This window comes from Lonchura striata, chromosome 15, assembly GCF_050655825.1.
Source record: "Lonchura striata isolate lonStrDom1 chromosome 15, ASM5065582v1, whole genome shotgun sequence".
Classification (NCBI taxonomy): domain Eukaryota; kingdom Metazoa; phylum Chordata; class Aves; order Passeriformes; family Estrildidae; genus Lonchura; species Lonchura striata.
The window spans coordinates 8,752,571-8,769,076 of NC_140717.1; the positions used below are offsets into that span (position 1 = coordinate 8,752,571).

At 44.9% G+C, this 16,506-nt stretch overlaps 1 protein-coding gene across 1 annotated transcript; it reads left to right on the top strand.

Moving 5' to 3' along the window:
* The first annotated feature begins 4,204 nt into the window (after nt 1-4,204).
* Nucleotides 4,205-15,360, top strand: TOP3B (DNA topoisomerase III beta). Its single transcript, XM_021549861.3, has 17 exons — nt 4,205-4,415; nt 5,086-5,217; nt 5,436-5,542; nt 5,959-6,033; nt 6,964-7,160; nt 7,783-7,939; nt 9,039-9,152; nt 9,971-10,061; nt 10,336-10,490; nt 10,665-10,770; nt 11,102-11,248; nt 11,613-11,786; nt 12,594-12,722; nt 12,887-13,036; nt 13,447-13,547; nt 13,790-13,991; nt 14,839-15,360. The coding sequence occupies exons 1-17, from the start codon at nt 4,346-4,348 to the stop codon at nt 15,318-15,320; spliced, it is 2,589 nt and encodes an 862-aa protein (XP_021405536.1). The 5' UTR covers nt 4,205-4,345; the 3' UTR covers nt 15,321-15,360.
* Nucleotides 15,361-16,506: the final 1,146 nt, after the last annotated feature.

Sequence of the window (16,506 nt, forward strand, 5' to 3'; positions counted from 1 at the left end):
TGGCAGAGGTGGCAGCGGTGGGATGGTGGCAGCGGTGGCAGCGGTGGCAGGAGTGGGATGGGTGGCAGTGGTGGCAGAGGTGGCAGAGGTGGCAGCGGTGGGATGGTGGCAGCGGTGGCAGAGGTGGCAGGAGTGGGATGGGTGGTGGAGGTGGCAGCGGTGGCAGGGGTGGGATGGGTGGCAGAGGTGGCAGCGGTGGCAGGGGTGGGATGGGTGGCAGTGGTGGCGGCGGTGGCAGCGGTGGCAGGGGTGGGATGGGTGGCAGCGGTGGCAGAGGTGGCAGGGGTGGGATGGGTGGCAGTGGTGGCAGAGGTGGCAGAGGTGGCAGGGGTGGGATGGGTGGCGGCGGTGGCAGCGGTGGCAGGGGTGGGATGGGTGGCAGTGGTGGCAGAGGTGGCAGAGGTGGCAAGGGTGGGATGGGTGGCGGCAGTGGCAGAGGTGGCAGGGGTGGGATGGGTGGCGGCAGTGGCAGAGGTGGCAGCGGTGGCAGAGGTGGCAGGGGTGGCAGAGGTGGCAGGGGTGGGATGGGTGGCGGCGGTGGCAGCGGTGGCAGAGGTGGCAGAGGTGGCAGGGGTGGGATGGGTGGCGGCGGTGGGATGGGTGGCAGTGGTGGCAGAGGTGGCAGGGGTGGGATGGGTGGCGGCGGTGGCAGAGGTGGCAGGGGTGGGATGGGTGGCAGTGGTGGCAGAGGTGGCAGAGGTGGCAGAGGTGGCAGGGGTGGGATGGGTGGCGGCGGTGGCCGCGCGGGTCCCGCCTGTCCCCGCCGAGCGCGGCCGTGCCCCGGGGCCCGCGGGCGGCTCCTGCGGCGGCAGCGCCCCCCAGCGGCCGGTCCGGCCCATTCCCGGTCCCGGTCCCGGTCCGGCTCTGTCCCGTCCCGGTCCCGCTCCCTCCCGGTCCCGGTCCCGCTCTGTCCCGGTCCCTTCCGCGCTGCTGGGACTGGCGCAGCTCCATGCCGGAGGGATAGGAACGGGGTGAGGCTTTCCGGACAACTTTGAAAGCGCTCCAAGAGACTCCGTGACTCGGTGGCCCCGCAGGGCTCGTGGGTGTCCGGCAGCGGGATCCCTTCGGGCCGGGGCAGCCCCTGTGTGGCCCCAGGAACAGCCACACGCATCTGTACCAGCCCGGGGTACACGGGGACTCAGAGTGTCCGGAGTCCCTCGGCCACGTGGGGGAGAGTCCCGGCTGTGCTTTCCCGGGTGAACGCAAGTTGAAATTTCATGTTTCGTTGAGCATTCAAAGAAAAAAGGAAGGTTGGATTTTGTAGAGGGCTTTTACCAGAGGAAATTAAAAAATATGTATCTGACATATCTGAAGACTTGGTTTTAACTCGCATCCTGATTGTTCCAGATGTTCCCCAGATGTCAAAGGGAACCAGGCATTGAAAGAGAAGAACACATTTGTTTTAATATGTTCGAACTTTAATATTGCCAAAGAATTAAAAGGCCTGGGCTTGTTTTGATTTTTCCTTTCGCTAACAACTTCAATGTCTATTAATTGTCTACTAATCAAATTGAAGGTGAATTAGTTCCTTTTTATTTCAGCCAGCATGAGGTTGATATACATCCTGATCCTGGCTGCTTCCCAATCTCTTCTCTTTGGGTTTTTATGGTACTGAGCAGCTCTGGGAAAAGTGCTATAAACATTGGCAACGATCGATGCACAACCACGGGGGTAAAAATAGAGAGCTGAGCTCTTTCCACAAAGTGCTTATAAAAACCCATCAACCTGGGGCTTCCCTCTTTAGCTCTTCCCTAGACAGATTTCAGGATGTGTGGAAGAGCTGAAAGATGCAGGAAAGGTTAGAAACAGCTTCAGTCCACTGACCAAATCTCCTTAACAGGGCCCAGCATCCCTGGGAAACAAGACAGGGCAAAGAGTCCCTCCATGACTTGGAGAAAGGAGCTGCAGCTTTCAGGGGCAAAATCCCCCGGGGGAGCCCTTGCCTTCTCCCTGGGGAAAGGAGGCACGAGGGAAGGGTGTGCTTCTGCCCAGCCTGACCCTTCTCTTCCCACTGTTTTTTCTCTTTTTTGTATTTCTGCTTAAATGAGACATCAACGTTAATCTAAAATCTAATGTGCAAAAAAAATACACTTTTTCAAGAATCACTCAATATTGTTTCCATGATCTAATCAGGGTGCAAGGGAAGCAGGTGCTCTTAAGAGTCCTAAGGTGAATTTATCTGCGTTAAAGGAGATGCTGTCAGTGTCCGACACTGTTTGTAGCGTTTTGGGTCTGCAGGAACTGTAACCTGAGTGACAGACTGGCACAGGCACAGCGGTCCGTGTCGCTCGAACACAGCAGATACAACTTGTGTGTGTGTTCCCTTAGAGGGGTTGGGTGATACACGTTCTGTGCACCGGTGTGGATGAAGGAAGGGGGCATCTGCACACCATGCGGCACGGCACCGGCGGTTCCCGCGGCACAGCTTCCCCACGGGCTTCGGCAGGAAGGGGAGGCGGTGCGTTGTGCCGGTGTCCCTGTGCCGGTGTCCCTGTGCCGGTGTCCCTGCGCCGGGCCCTGCGAGTGACCCGAGCGGCGGCCGCGCCCAGCCCGGCCCGGCCCGGCCCCGCCGCCGGGAGCGCGGGGGTCGCGCCGCCCTGAGCCGCCAGGGGGCGCTGCAGCGGGGGGCGCCAGCCCCGGGGGGTCTGCGTGAGAGAATGCGTGTGTGTGTGTATATATATATATATATATATATGTATATATTTGTGTGTCTGTGAGTGCTTATATGTGTGTGTATGTGTCTCTGCATGTACATCTATGTATGTGTGTATATGTCCGTGTATACCTGTATATGTCTCTGTATGAGTGTGTATATGTGTGGGTGAGTTTATATGTATAAATGTGTGTGTATCCACGCCTGTGCGTACGTATGTGTCTGTGTGTGTGTCTGTGTCTGTCTCTCTGTGTATCCTTGTAACCGCATATGTGCCTGTGTATGTCTGTGTGTGTATGTCTGTGTGTGTCCACACGTTTCTGTGTGTGTGTGTGTCTCTGTGTATGTATGTCTGTGTCTCTGTGCGTGTCCGTGTGTCCGCACATGTCTCCGTGTGTGTATGTCTGTGTCTCTGTGTGTCCGTATGTCCGCACAAGCCTCTGTATATGTCTGTGTGTCCGCACATGTGTCTGTGTATGTCTGTGTGTCCGCACATGTCCGTGTATGTCTGTGTCTCTGTGTCTCCATGTGTGTATGTCCGTGTCTCTGTGTGTCCGTGTCTCTGTGTGTCTGCACATGTGTCCGTGTGTGTATGTCCGTGTCTCTGTGTGTCCGTGTGTCCACACATGTGTCCGTGTGTGTATGTCCGTGTCTCTGTGTGTCCGTGTCTCTGTGTGTCCGTGTCTGTCTCTGTGTGTCCGTGTGTCCGCACATGTCTCCGTGCGTGTGTGTCCGTGTCTCTGTGTGTCCGTGTGTCCGCACATGTGTCCGTGTGTGTATGTCTGTGTGTCTGTGTCTCCGTGTATGTCCGTGTCTCTGTGTGTCCGTGTGTCCGCACATGTCTCCGTGCGTGTGTGTCCGTGTCTCTGTGTGTCCGTGTGTCCGCACATGTGTCCGTGTGTGTATGTCTGTGTGTCCGCACATGTGTCCGTGTGTGTATGTCTGTGTGTCTGTGTCTCCGTGTGTGTATGTCCGTGTCTCTGTGTGTCCGTGTGTCCGCACATGTGTCCGTGTGTCCGCACATATGTCCGTGTGTGTGTGTCCGTGTCTCTGTGTGTCCGTGTCTCTGTGTCCGTGTCTGTCTCTGTGTGTCCGTGTGTCCGCACATGTCTCCGTGTATGTATGTCTGTGTGTCCGCACATGTGTCCGTGTCTCTGTGTGTCCGTGTGTGTATGTCCGTGTCTCTGTGTGTCCGTGTCTCTGTGTGTCCGTGTCTCTGTGTGTCCGTGTGTGTATGTCCGTGTCTCTGTGTGTCCGTGTCTCTGTGTGTCCGTGTGTGTATGTCCGTGTCTCTGTGTGTCCGTGTCTCTGTGTGTCCGTGTGTGTATGTCCGTGTCTCTGTGTGTCCGTGTCTCTGTGTGTCCGTGTGTGTATGTCCGTGTCTCTGTGTGTCCGTGTCTCTGTGTGTCCGTGTGTCCGCCCTAGCCCCGGTGCACGTCTGTGTCCCGCGCCTTGCGCGCCGCCGCGGCGGTTGGGAGCCGCCCGCGCCTTCCGGCGCCGTGACCGGCAGTGACGCGGCGGGCCGCCCGCGGAGGCCGCTCGGCGGGGCGCTGTGCCGGGCGCTCGGGGCGCGGTGCGCCCGTGCCCGTGCCCGCGGTGCCGCCGTGGCCCGGCGCGGGCGGGCTGAGCGGCGCTCCGTCCCTCCCCGGCTCCGCCGGGCCGTGCCCGCGGCTCCGCGCCGCGGCGGCGAAGATGAGGACCGTGCTGATGGTGGCGGAGAAGCCGTCGCTGGCGCAGTCCATCGCCAAGATCCTCTCCAGAGGTAGGCGGGGCGGGTGCCCGTGCCCGCCGCGGGGCCGGCCCGGCCGGAGCGCGGCGGTGAGTGCGAGCTGCCGGCTTTGCACAGGCACCCTGGGCTGCCTTGTCTTGGGGCCGGAGCCTCCTGGCAGCGCTGGCTTCGGAGAGGTTCATCAAAGAACGGGATGTCCCATCACGTTCTGATTGTCTCTATGGGCTGATGCCTGTTTAATCCAAGAATAAAGGAATCTAGTTTCAGTATTTTGTATAGCTCTAGAGTGCCTTAGAGCATGCGGTGTCTGGAAAGTGCCGATCAAGTAGGCAGTGGCTGTTCTGAGATCTGTGAAGTAAAAGTTTTATAAATATGGAAAATAAAGTTATTATAAGTGTGTGTTCTAGAAAACTAGCTGTATTTTCGTAAGGTTTCATGGTGGGAGGGAAAGGCTGGTGGAGATAATGGATAGTTTAATTTGAAGATAAAATATCCTTTAGGAAAGCCCTGAATTGATACTTACTGAAATGAAAGTTTTATCAATGAGTAGATCTTTCTCATCAATTATCAGAAAGGATCAATGATCAGAAAGACCGTAGCTGTAAGATCTAAGGAAAGGAAGATTTAATTTCACACAAAACTATTTGTTTCACTAGCTGGGGTTTTTTCTACCTCATTAATATTTATGATCTTATTTTCACAGGGAACATGTCCTCTCGCAAGGGACTCAACGGTGCGTGCTCTGTGCACGAGTACACCGGGTCCTTCATAGGACAGAGCGCCCACTTCAAGATGACATCGGTGTGTGGTCACGTCATGACTTTGGATTTCATAGGTATTTGCCTGCTCGTCAAATGTTTTAACTAATATGGCTTGTAGAGCTGCCAGGTCCTTCAGAAAAACGAAGAGGTTTCTTGGTATACAGTAAAGCAAGATCTGTTAGTGTAGAAAATTTTCCACATAAATTTTGAAAGCCAAGTGTTTTGCAATGTGAAGCTGTTTGTTTTATAAATATTTCTTCAGAGCTCCATTTTATATACTTTTGCTTTTCAGGAAAATATAACAGCTGGGACAAAGTGGATCCAGCAGAACTTTTTAGTAAAGCTCCCACAGAAAAGAAAGAAGCTAATCCCAAACTGACCATGGTGAAATTTTTACAGGTATTCTTTCTTAGGAGTAGAATTTAAAGTTAGCATTTTCTATGTGCCTAAATAAAAATTCTTCCAGGGAGTAGCTTTTTGTCACAGTTAGATCTATTTTATTAACATAATATAAATAATTTATTTTTGCTGATTCTTGCGCTGTCTAAAATCTATGTTAAAGTCACTTTTCCCATTGCCTTCTGAGTTTTTTGACAGTTGATATTCTGCTTCTGAGAGTTGGAGCACTGGATGCAAGTTTAACTTTATAACAGCAAGTGTAAGCACAGCTTATAAATGCCTTCTTTAAAATAAGTCTGTGTTGGTTACTGTTCACACTTCACACACCCTGCTGAAACCAGGAAAAAAATATACGGGTAGGGAGGGGGGAGATGTTGTTTTGAGTTGCTGAAGAACTGTGCTGATTTTTCTCACAGGTGGAGGGAAGAGGCTGTGATTGTATTGTCTTGTGGTTGGATTGTGATAAGGAAGGAGAAAACATCTGTTTTGAAGTAAGGTTTCAATTTTTAAGACTCACAACACCATAATATATGTCTGACAAGACTATCAATGCATTGTTTTATGAGTGTACAGTAAAATTCAAACTAAACTTGAATAAAGTTTTAAAGGCATAGAGGGCCTTAGTGGAAAAGCCCACATGCTTTTAACTCTGTAAGATGTCAGTTAAAGAGTATAAATAAATTTCAGAGGTGTTGCTCATCTCAGATGAACAATCAGGCCTCTTAAATGTTAGAACATTCCAGTACTTCAATAATTGGCCTGTATTTCACAGCTGGAGAAGTTATTTTTATGTCCTTATAAAACTTCATCTGTTATCTTTTGTTTATTAAGCAATTAGATTCCTTGGAGCACAGAAGCTGCTTGCAAGTATAATCATGCTGCTTAAATTTTGCTTCTGCACATAAAAAGCAGAGAACACATAGAACAAAAACTTTGCTAAGATTTTTTTTAACATCCAATTCCCAGAAGCTTACATGAAGAGTACTTGTTTGGAGATTTTCTTTAGATTAAAGAAACATGTTTTATGAAGTGATTATTGTAAGTTCCTTTCTTACCCCTGTGTCATTACTTGTGCTTAGCAATGAGTAGAATAAACCCAGATAGACATTGGTACATGTTCACCAAAAGCTGCTGCAGCTGCACTGCTGAATGTCTTTGCCCTTAGCCAAAAATACTGATTTGCTCCCAGCAGTTGCTGTATAGTAGATAATCCCTTCAGTTTTGTTAATTCTTTATATGCTTTTGAGTGGATGGACAAATACTGCTCTGGCTTATCAGTTAATGTGTGAGCATGACATCTTGCTGAAATAAGAAAGCAGTGACACAGAAACAAATATTTTGTGGAGAATGTTTTTTTTATCTTTAGAGAGAAAGCCTTTATCTTTCAAATCCTTTTTAAGTACGCTTCTGATTTTCTTTAGGTTCTTGATGCTGTTCTTCCTGTCATGAACAAGCCTCGTGGCACGGAGAGGACGATTTACAGAGCTAAATTCAGCTCCATCACCGACACAGACATCTGCAATGCCATGAATCACTTGGGAGAGCCCAATCGCAACGAAGCTCTGTCCGTGGATGCTCGCCAGGAGCTGGATCTGAGGATTGGCTGTGCCTTCACAAGGTGACAGCACAGACTGCAGACAGTTTTGTCAAAGGTTCAAGAGGGGCTCTGTGCCCTCGTGGTTTAATGCCAGCCAAACCCCACACAGCCACTCACTGCCTCCCCGCCCCTACTTTCCACGAAGTAGGAAAACTCATGGCTTGATATAAAGACAGTTTCATAGGTAAACAAAAGTTGCATGCACAAGCAAAGCAAAATGAGGAATTAATTCACCACTTCTCAGGGGCAGGCAGGTGTTCAGCCATCCCCAGGAAAGCTGGGCTCCATCACCCATTATGTTTACTTGGGAAAACAAATAAGTGTTCCCCCTTCGTCCTTATTCCCCCAGTTTTATATGCTGACCATGGTGTCACATGATCTGGAATATTCCTTTGGTTATTCAGCTGGGATTAGCTGTCCTGGCTGTGTCCCCTCCCAGCTCCTTGTGAGGCAAAATGATGATGTCTTAATTAGCTGTAAGAGATGGTGTTTCTCAGAATGCTCTTTTCCTAATGCCTGAATGATTTTATAGATTACTCGTGTTTTGTGCATGTATGATTACAAAAACTTCTGCTTTTCAAGGGAACGAGGATATTAATGTATACATTCCTCATTTATTTTTTCCTCCCTGCCCTTCTCTTAGGTTCCAGACTAAATATTTTCAGGGGAAATATGGGAATTTAGACAGCTCCCTCATCTCCTTTGGGCCATGTCAGACCCCAACACTTGGATTCTGTGTTGAGAGGCATGACAAAATCCAGTCATTTAAGCCTGAGACTTACTGGGTGTTGCAAGCTAAAGTAAGTTTTACAGTACTTGATTTTACAAAAGAAATGCATTTGTATTTTGTTAATTCGTAATTTTGTAGCTGCTGACAAGAATTCACAATGCCTATAGTTTACTCATGTGTTCTCATTCTGTTCACATGTGTGTCACCACTCTCAAGAGCAGATTCCAGGATGTCAGTTTTGTATTAAAGTGCTTATTGTCTGCTGCTTATAAGAATTCTTCAGTGCTAATCATCTAAGCTTAGATTCTGCCAAAAAAACTACTTAAAATGGTTCTCTTTTGTTCCCTGGGGTCCTTGGACTGACTGTTGTTAATTTGAATCCAGGAATTAATTAGCCTGCCAACAAACATTGGCATTGCTGACAATTGGAATTTTAAAGCAAATTAAATGCTCATTGTGTTAATTGGCAATTGAATCCTCAGAGTACTTTGGCAGCTTAGAGTAGTTTTACAGTCTCACTGCTGTCCAAGCTCTGAGAGCAAACTAACAAGGTTTTATGGCTTGTGATCACAAGGATTTTTTAAGCAAATGAAGGATTCATGGTAAAAAATTGCCATTTTTGTATTTTAGAAGAAAAAAATAGGTGAAATCTGGCATCTGCTGTCATCTATTGTGATGTGTCTTGTGTGTCATGCTAGGAAAAACTTGGTGCTGTTTACAGAGGGGTTTGTGCTCTCTCATGTTGGCCACTTCATACTAACTTTTGTACATGGAGCTGAAAACATGACCTAGTTACTGTTTAATACAAATGATTGATTCTGCTAAATCAAAATGGTAAACTTTGAATTTTGCCTATTTCAGTCTTTACTGTTCCCAGCACTAAACAAGGACAGTATTTCAGTTCAGTCAGGAATAGTTCTGGTCATTCCCCAGACTCCAGAACATCAAGTGCTCCATCCTTCACAAACCCCCCCCCGCCCCCCCCCAAAAAAAAAAAGAGTAAAACTGCATGTTTGAGCACTGATGTCCTGCTGTGGGTTTGTCCTAAATTTGTCCTAACAAATCCTATATGTCCTAGGATTTGCTTGCTGGACTTTTGTTGGGAATATGCATTCTCACACTTCTAGCAGTAGAGTTGGTGGGAATTAATTTTATGTTTTGTCCAATAGGTGAACCCTGAAAAAGAAAGTTCTCTCACTTTGGATTGGGATAGAGTGAGGGTGTTTGATCGTGAGGTTGCTCAAATGTTCCTGAATATAACAAAGATGGCAAAGGAAGCAAAGGTAAGGATATTTACCAAGTGCCAGTAGGTCCATATTTCATATAAAGGAAATATAATTTAATATTTAATTTGTTGGGTATTGAGGCTTTTGGTTGTTTTGTTAAAGAGTGTAGAATATCTGTATTTTGGTTTTTACTTCATTCAGTTTTGTGTAAATGAGAGTAAAAGGCAAGATATTTTTTTTATTGTAGATTGTACTGTGCTGGTGTGATCATCTCAGCAGAAGCCTCTTCTTAGTATTGACTTTGGAAAGGCTCATCACTCATGATAGCAACTCTTCATTACTAAACCTGCTAGGAAATACTGTTCAGATGTCTCCAAGCAGACCTCTTATTTCCCATGAGACATTGAATAAATTGGAATTTAATTATGTGTAGGGCAATATTCCTGCAGTTAAATATTTAATCGTGTATGGTAAAGTCTTTGTAGCCAATTAACTTATAACCCTCTGCTCTGTTCAATACTTGTTTGACAGTGTGTTTGGTTTTAAGTGCTTATAGACATCAAGGTTCAAAGACTGCTTGAAGCTTTTAAAAATCTGCATTCTTATGGTTAGGACTGTTGCTTGGAATGAACACTAAATCCTTGTAGCACAGAAAGTAGATGCAGGGACTTTCAGACTTTAATTTTAGAACTTGATAAAATTATCTCCAGTCAGATTTTCTGAAGCAAAAATATACTGGTGGTTACTGTTTCAAGAGAACAAAGCAGATATTATAAGAATAGACAATGGTAGCTATGATATATATTTATAGACATGATTAAAATTATGCATTTGCCAAATGTCAGAAGTTTTACTGTGAAAATGCTCTTTTCTAGGTAGAATCTGTGAGTAAAAAAGAGAAGGTGAAGCAGAGACCACTGGCTCTGAATACAGTAGAAATGCTCCGAGTGGCCAGTGCTGCTTTAGGTAGGTACAAAAGTTCAGATTTTCACCCTGTTTTAAAGTAAAATAATTTGGCCTCTCAGACAAAACAAATAATACATCAATTTGGGCAATGGATTGAGTTTAGAAAGCTGTTTGTCAAAAGTGAAATGTTTGGCAAGATCAAGGTGTCAAAAGTCTTAGGGAAAGGACAAACCATAATATATTTAAATACTTGGCTAAGGTGTACATCCAGGTGCAGCAAACCATAATCACAGGGATGTGTATATGAATTTTGTTTTCTCCTGTCCCCTCTCAGGAATGGGTCCCCAACATGCCATGCAAATAGCAGAGCGTCTTTACACTCAGGGTTATATCAGCTACCCTCGAACAGAAACTACCCATTATCCAGAAAACTTTGACCTGAAAGGATGTTTGAGACAGCAAGCCAATAACCCTTACTGGGCAGAAACTGTGAGTACATGAAGCAAAAGCTGTATTATCATTCTGTAGTCTGTTTCTGGCTAGATCTTGCTTGGTGTATTATGACCTATAGGCCTTCAGAAACTTTAAATATCTCTAGTTTCTTTTCTTTATGTTGTACTGTTATGGATTTAATGTGAGTAAGGCATTTCTTTCTTCACCCAGGTAAAAGTATTGCTATCAGAAGGCATCAATCGTCCAAGGAAAGGCCATGATGCAGGAGACCATCCTCCCATCACACCAATGAGAGCTGCAACAGAAGCAGAATTAGGTACAGGCAAATTCATTCATATTGGGACACTGTGAGGAAATCAGTCCCTTGAGGTATAAGGTGCCAGTTTCAAAATCACTGAGTTGCAACAGAAAATAAAATTATTTGAATGGCAAGAAGGGAAGAGAGAGCAAACTTGTTCCTTACTGACACTTCAGGTTACAGTGTAGTTCAGAGCTGCTTCAGCAGTTGATCCTTGGGACTATAGTATTACCAAGAAAAAGAAAACAACTTAATGCCTACATTTCTAGGAGACATTTGTCCCAGAATAGTAGCTTCCAAGTACTGAAATTTGATTATGTTTTGTGGCTGAGGTATGGTTTCTCCCCAGGTGGAGATGGGTGGCGATTGTACGAGTACATAACTCGGCACTTCATTGCCACTGTCAGTGCTGACTGCAAGTACCTACAAACCACCATTTCCTTCAGTATTGGCCCTGAAAGATTTACCTGTGTTGGGAAGGTGGTAACTTCACCAGGTAAGACAAATCAGAAGAAAGTATTAGCTGCAGATTATTTATTTTCCTTCTTAATACACTGAATGGATATGAAAGTGAAGCTCTGGGAACAAGTGCAATTGTGAAGACTTTTTTGAGTTCTCAAAACCAGAGACCAAATCTTGTCTTAATTGTCATACTTCAATTATGATAGAAAAAGTGTTATTTTTCATCTAGTAGTCTCAAAGATTTAATGCCACATTTGCCAGTGTGAAGACCAGTCTTTTTACAAGCAGTAAATTACACAAAGGCAGAAGTTTTTTCTTAGGCCTCTGTAAAAAGAATGTAGCAGCACTACTGAGGTTTTTATGGTAAACTGGCAAGTTGTTTGTTTCTTTACCTACAGGGTTCACAGAAATTATGCCATGGCACAGCATCCCATTAGAAGAGAGCCTTCCCCACTGTGAGAAAGGAGATCTTTTTCCGATTGGTGAAATAAAGTTGCTGGAAAAGCAAACCAGCCCTCCTGATTACCTGACAGAAGCAGAATTGATCACTCTGATGGAAAAACATGGCATTGGTAGGAACTTGTGTAACTTATATTGTTCTGCAGTACATCCACCAAGAGTGCAAAGAGTCTGACTCACTCCTCTGCACTGTCTCTGTCAGTGATGAGCTCTCAGTATTCATTTGGATATGTACACTGATCATCTCTTTCCCATGCCCATAGCTCCCCTCAGCAGATGGTAGATTGTTTCTTCCCCCACATTCCTTTCCCTTTCTTATCCTTATTTTTAGTAGTTTCTGGTTTCTGGCTAAATGTTTCTGGCCAAAGCAGTATCCTTTCATAACACATCCCTGTCACTTCTCTGTCAGAAAAAGCTGATGTGTGGAAGGAAGCACCTCCTCATTCTTAGGAATGATTTCTTGTCTTCACAGCTTGCTTTAGCTTTGCTCTCTTCAGTAATCCTTCTGTATCTTATTATACAACAATTCTACTTTTCTTTATCAATTTGACTTGTTTCTTTTAATGTATTTTCACTAATTTGCCCTGTCAGAGCAAACACAATCTCTTATTCTACTGTGTTTTTCCAGAGTAAATAATTGTGAGAATAGGTGTCTTCCCAATAGTAATTCCTTGGAAGAGATGAAAGGATTAAGGTTAAACCATATGTTTCAGACTTACCAGAATTGCAAAGGAACATCAGAGTTACTAGAGAGGGAGAAGTTAAGCACTGGAAGTTGGGTAACATTAAGAAGGTATCTGAATTTAAGCAGTCTTAGGAGCTCTGTAATTTGACATTAAACCAGGGAAGCCAGAAGTGAGTCATTTGATGAAAACTCTGTTTTGTTCAGGGTGGATATATTGTTTTCCTTTGTGTGGCAGGAACTGATGCCAGTATTCCAGTCCACATTAACAACATTTGCCAGCGAAACTATGTCACAGTGGAGACTGGTCGAAGACTAAAGCCTACAAACCTTGGCATTGTTCTGGTTCATGGTTATTACAAAATAGGTCAGTTAAATGCTCTTCCCTTCCTTTCCATTTACTATATCAAAGTCAATGTGTAAGTAACATTTCTGTCTCAAGTAATGTTTATTTTTATGTCAGTTTGTGTATGAATGGTTTCCTACCTCCATTTTTGACCTTTCATTGCTGCTGTCTCTGGTTTCCTTTAGATGCAGAATTGGTTCTTCCTACAATCCGCAGTGCTGTAGAGAAACAGCTCAACTTAATAGCTCTGGGTAAAGCAAATTATCATCAGGTCCTGGAGCATACCCTTGACATTTTTAAAAGGAAATTTCACTATTTTGTGGATTCTATTGCAGGTAAAACTTTCTACATGTGAAGTTCCCTACAATTACTTAGTTGTTGCGTAGAAATTATTAGGCTCCTTTGAGAGATTTAGGCTTTCTGAAAAGTTGTGCCAGGAATGGAAGTTTCCAGTCAAATTAATTTGCTCTCCAAAGGGAGATGGACTGAATCAAGTCTCCAAAACTCTACTTCAGGTTTATTTTGTGTCTGCACAGTAGTGAGTTTGAAAACTTGAGGTTAGCTGAACCAGTATGTTTGTGCATGCTCAGTGCAAAATGCTGTGTATTTGTCTTTGTAGACAAGGAAGAGAATTGTGAATAAAATATTTTAATTCTCATTTCTTCACAGGTCTAGAGATTATTTTGTGCGAAATTTCCTCTTAAGGACTAGAATTCTAATCTAGGTGTGGTTATTCCTTTTGCAGGTATGGATGAACTGATGGAAGTGTCTTTTTCACCCTTGGCTGCCACAGGCAAACCGCTTTCCCGCTGTGGTAAATGCCATCGTTTCATGAAGTATATTCAGGTCAGTTTACCTCATACTTGGAATTTGAATTTCACTTGCTGAGAAGCACTGAGTATAAACTTCTTTTCTATTATTGAACTTGGCTTCAAATGTGGTCATCATGAGTGCCTTTTTTAAAACAAAAAGGCTGGTAGTGCTTTGCCTTGGTGAACGAACCAGAGAGCAGCTCCAGCTGGATTTACAGCAAGTTTTAACCTCTGTTGATCCTGCAGTTGCTCAGGAGATTTGTGTTGTGCTTCCAGGCCAAGCCGAGCCGCCTGCACTGCTCTCACTGTGATGACACCTACAGTCTCCCCCAGAATGGTACCATTAAACTCTACAAGGAGTTGCGTTGTCCCCTGGATGACTTTGAGCTGGTGCTGTGGTCATCTGGATCCAGGGGAAAGAGCTATCCATTGTGTCCATACTGTTACAATCATCCTCCCTTCAGGGACATGAAAAAAGGTAGGAGTTTTGCAAACATGTATCATCCTCACTTGAAATAAATTAGGTACAGTCTATACAATGGGCTTTTTAGGAGTTTTAAAATCAGTGTTTCTTAGTATAAAGTGTTGTTCAAATTAGGCTCTACATACCTAAAATTCACATTAAACTTACTGACCAAAATGTATTAACAAATTTTTGAAGGGTTGTTTTTTTTTTCATAGAAGAAGTAAGAAAATAATTTACCTGCATGCACTGTAGATGATCTTCACAACACTCAGCATGCAGTGAAAGAAAACAAGGTACTGAGCCTTGCAAATCTGAATAGGCTTGGATAGGAGTATAAAAAAAGACCAGGTCTTGGGAATGTTTTGATAGAGATAAATGGTGTGTTAAAAGCTGTTACAGAAGGATATAAGAAGAGGTAGAAGTTGCAGTTAGTTTAGTAACTGTGGGACTGAAACTTAAAGTAGTGCACTGAAGCTTTTCAGCATCTTTTTATTACCATCTTTTAATTAAAAATATCTTGGACCAACAGTGAGTAGTTCAAGTGTAAAATAACAGGCAGGAGCCATACATTTAATTGAAAATGTAGTGAATTTTCATCACTAATCTGTCTAAACTGCCTGTACCGTACAGTGACAGTATATGGCAATTCTGAAAACCATTATAGGAAAATTTTTCAGTAGGGGATTATTCTGAAACTGTGAAGAGGCAAGCTGCCATTTTGGGAGCAGTTCCATTCTTTGGTGATTTAGAAAATCTACAGTATACTCAAATGTCTCTGGCTTGCGTGTCTCACTTCCTTCAAACCGGGTGGTGTGAGTAGTGAGATAAAGGGTGGTATGGCTTCACTCTTCTTCCTCAGGAATGGGCTGTAATGAGTGCACCCACCCCACGTGCCAGCATTCCCTTAGCATGCTTGGAATTGGGCAGTGCGTGGAGTGTGAGAACGGGGTTCTGGTGCTGGACTCCACGTCGGGCCCCAAGTGGAAGATGGCCTGCAACAAATGCAACGTGGTCGTGCACTTCTTCGAGAACGCCCACAAGGTCCGGGTGTCGCCCGAGACGTGCGACTTGTGTGAGGCGGCGCTCGTGGACGTGGATTTTAACAAAGCCAAATCTCCCTTACCTGGTGATGAGACCCAGCATTCAGGCTGTGTGTTCTGTGACCCCGTGTTTCAGGATCTGGTGGAGCTGAAACACGCAGCCATGAGGCACCCCATGCACCGTGGGGGACAAGGGAAGAGGCAAGGGCGGGGAAGGGGCAAAGGCCGGAGACCTGGAGGAAGACTCAACCCAAAGAAACCCAAGGACAAAATGGCAGCTCTGGCTGCTTACTTTGTATAAGGGCCACACAACAGGAAAATAAACTTCTTATAAAAATGTGTTTCTCTTTAAGTTAATTTTTAAGTATCTTTGATGTTTCACTGCTTTCCTGTTCTTAGAACAGTTAAACACCTTAGGTTGCTCCCAAAACAAACTATTCTGGATTATCCATCAGTAACTAAGTCTTTAAGCTTTTAATTGGGATTCATAGATACAATTAGACCTCACAAACAGTAGGGAGACTCAGAAGTCTGCTTGGACTGTTAACTGTGTCTAATAGAAAGGAAATAGAATTTGTCTCTTCTGACATTTCTGGGGCCTTTGTCAGCAATGCAAGTGCCAGGAATATAAGAACCCATTAAGATCAGTGTTATGCTGCCATAGTCTTTAAGTGTGGCAGGAGACTTGCTTCATCTAACTTTGAATCTTCAAAAATAAGAAATTATTAGTAGCTGTCAGATTTTTAAATTACATCTGCAATAGCAAGAACACTGCTTCAAGTCTGTCATTCTGCTGCATAAGTGAATAGTGCCAACAGACATACAAAATAGAAATTATAAATATGAAGGGGAATATCTGCCTTGAGCAGCGATTCCCAAATTATGGCCTATGCAGACAAGTTATTATCTCATGGTCAATGGGGCCCAGTTAAATGAGACCTCCTCCTGCTACTGGAAGACAGACGGAGTATCCATGCTGGTTTATTCCTCTGTGGTCACATAGCAGATCATGTCTGACAAAGTGCAGTTTGTCCTGTTTGTTCCTTGAATTGTCATTTCAGTGGTGGTTAGTTTTGGTGTGAAAAGGAGGGTGTCCTCATGCTTTTGTATGGAGCTGTATCTAACCACTGCAGTACTGGGTGCCGCATTGCAACATCTCATTGTACAAATATATAATACTCTCTCCTTTCCTTCCATGGGCTCATGTGTGAGCATGTCTGGTCATCTGCTCAAGTACAGTTTGTGTCATCTATTCTCAGGGTCCTGTGGTCAAGATGACCCCGAGATTGTAAAAAGTCTTTTTCTCCCAGCCCCGCAGCCAAAGAAGTCCAGATGTGTCGATTTTGCTTCTCAAGGTTGTTTATTTTATCTATAACATTCTTTCTCTGACCTGCTAAGCTCTGTCTAGCAAGGTGGATCATCGCATTCTGCCTCCCTCTAGGGTGGTGTTCACATTTTATACTATAACTATGTGTACTTTATTTACG

Excerpts from the sequence above, each read along its gene's own strand:
- TOP3B (XM_021549861.3), top strand. The coding sequence starts at position 4,346 with ATGAGGACCGTGCTGATGGTGGCGGAGAAGCCGTCGCTGGCGCAGTCC. Across the intron at positions 5,218-5,435 it reads CATGACTTTGGATTTCATAG|GAAAATATAACAGCTGGGAC; the intron begins GTATTTGCCTGC and ends TTTGCTTTTCAG. Across the intron at positions 6,034-6,963 it reads GAGAAAACATCTGTTTTGAA|GTTCTTGATGCTGTTCTTCC; the intron begins GTAAGGTTTCAA and ends GATTTTCTTTAG.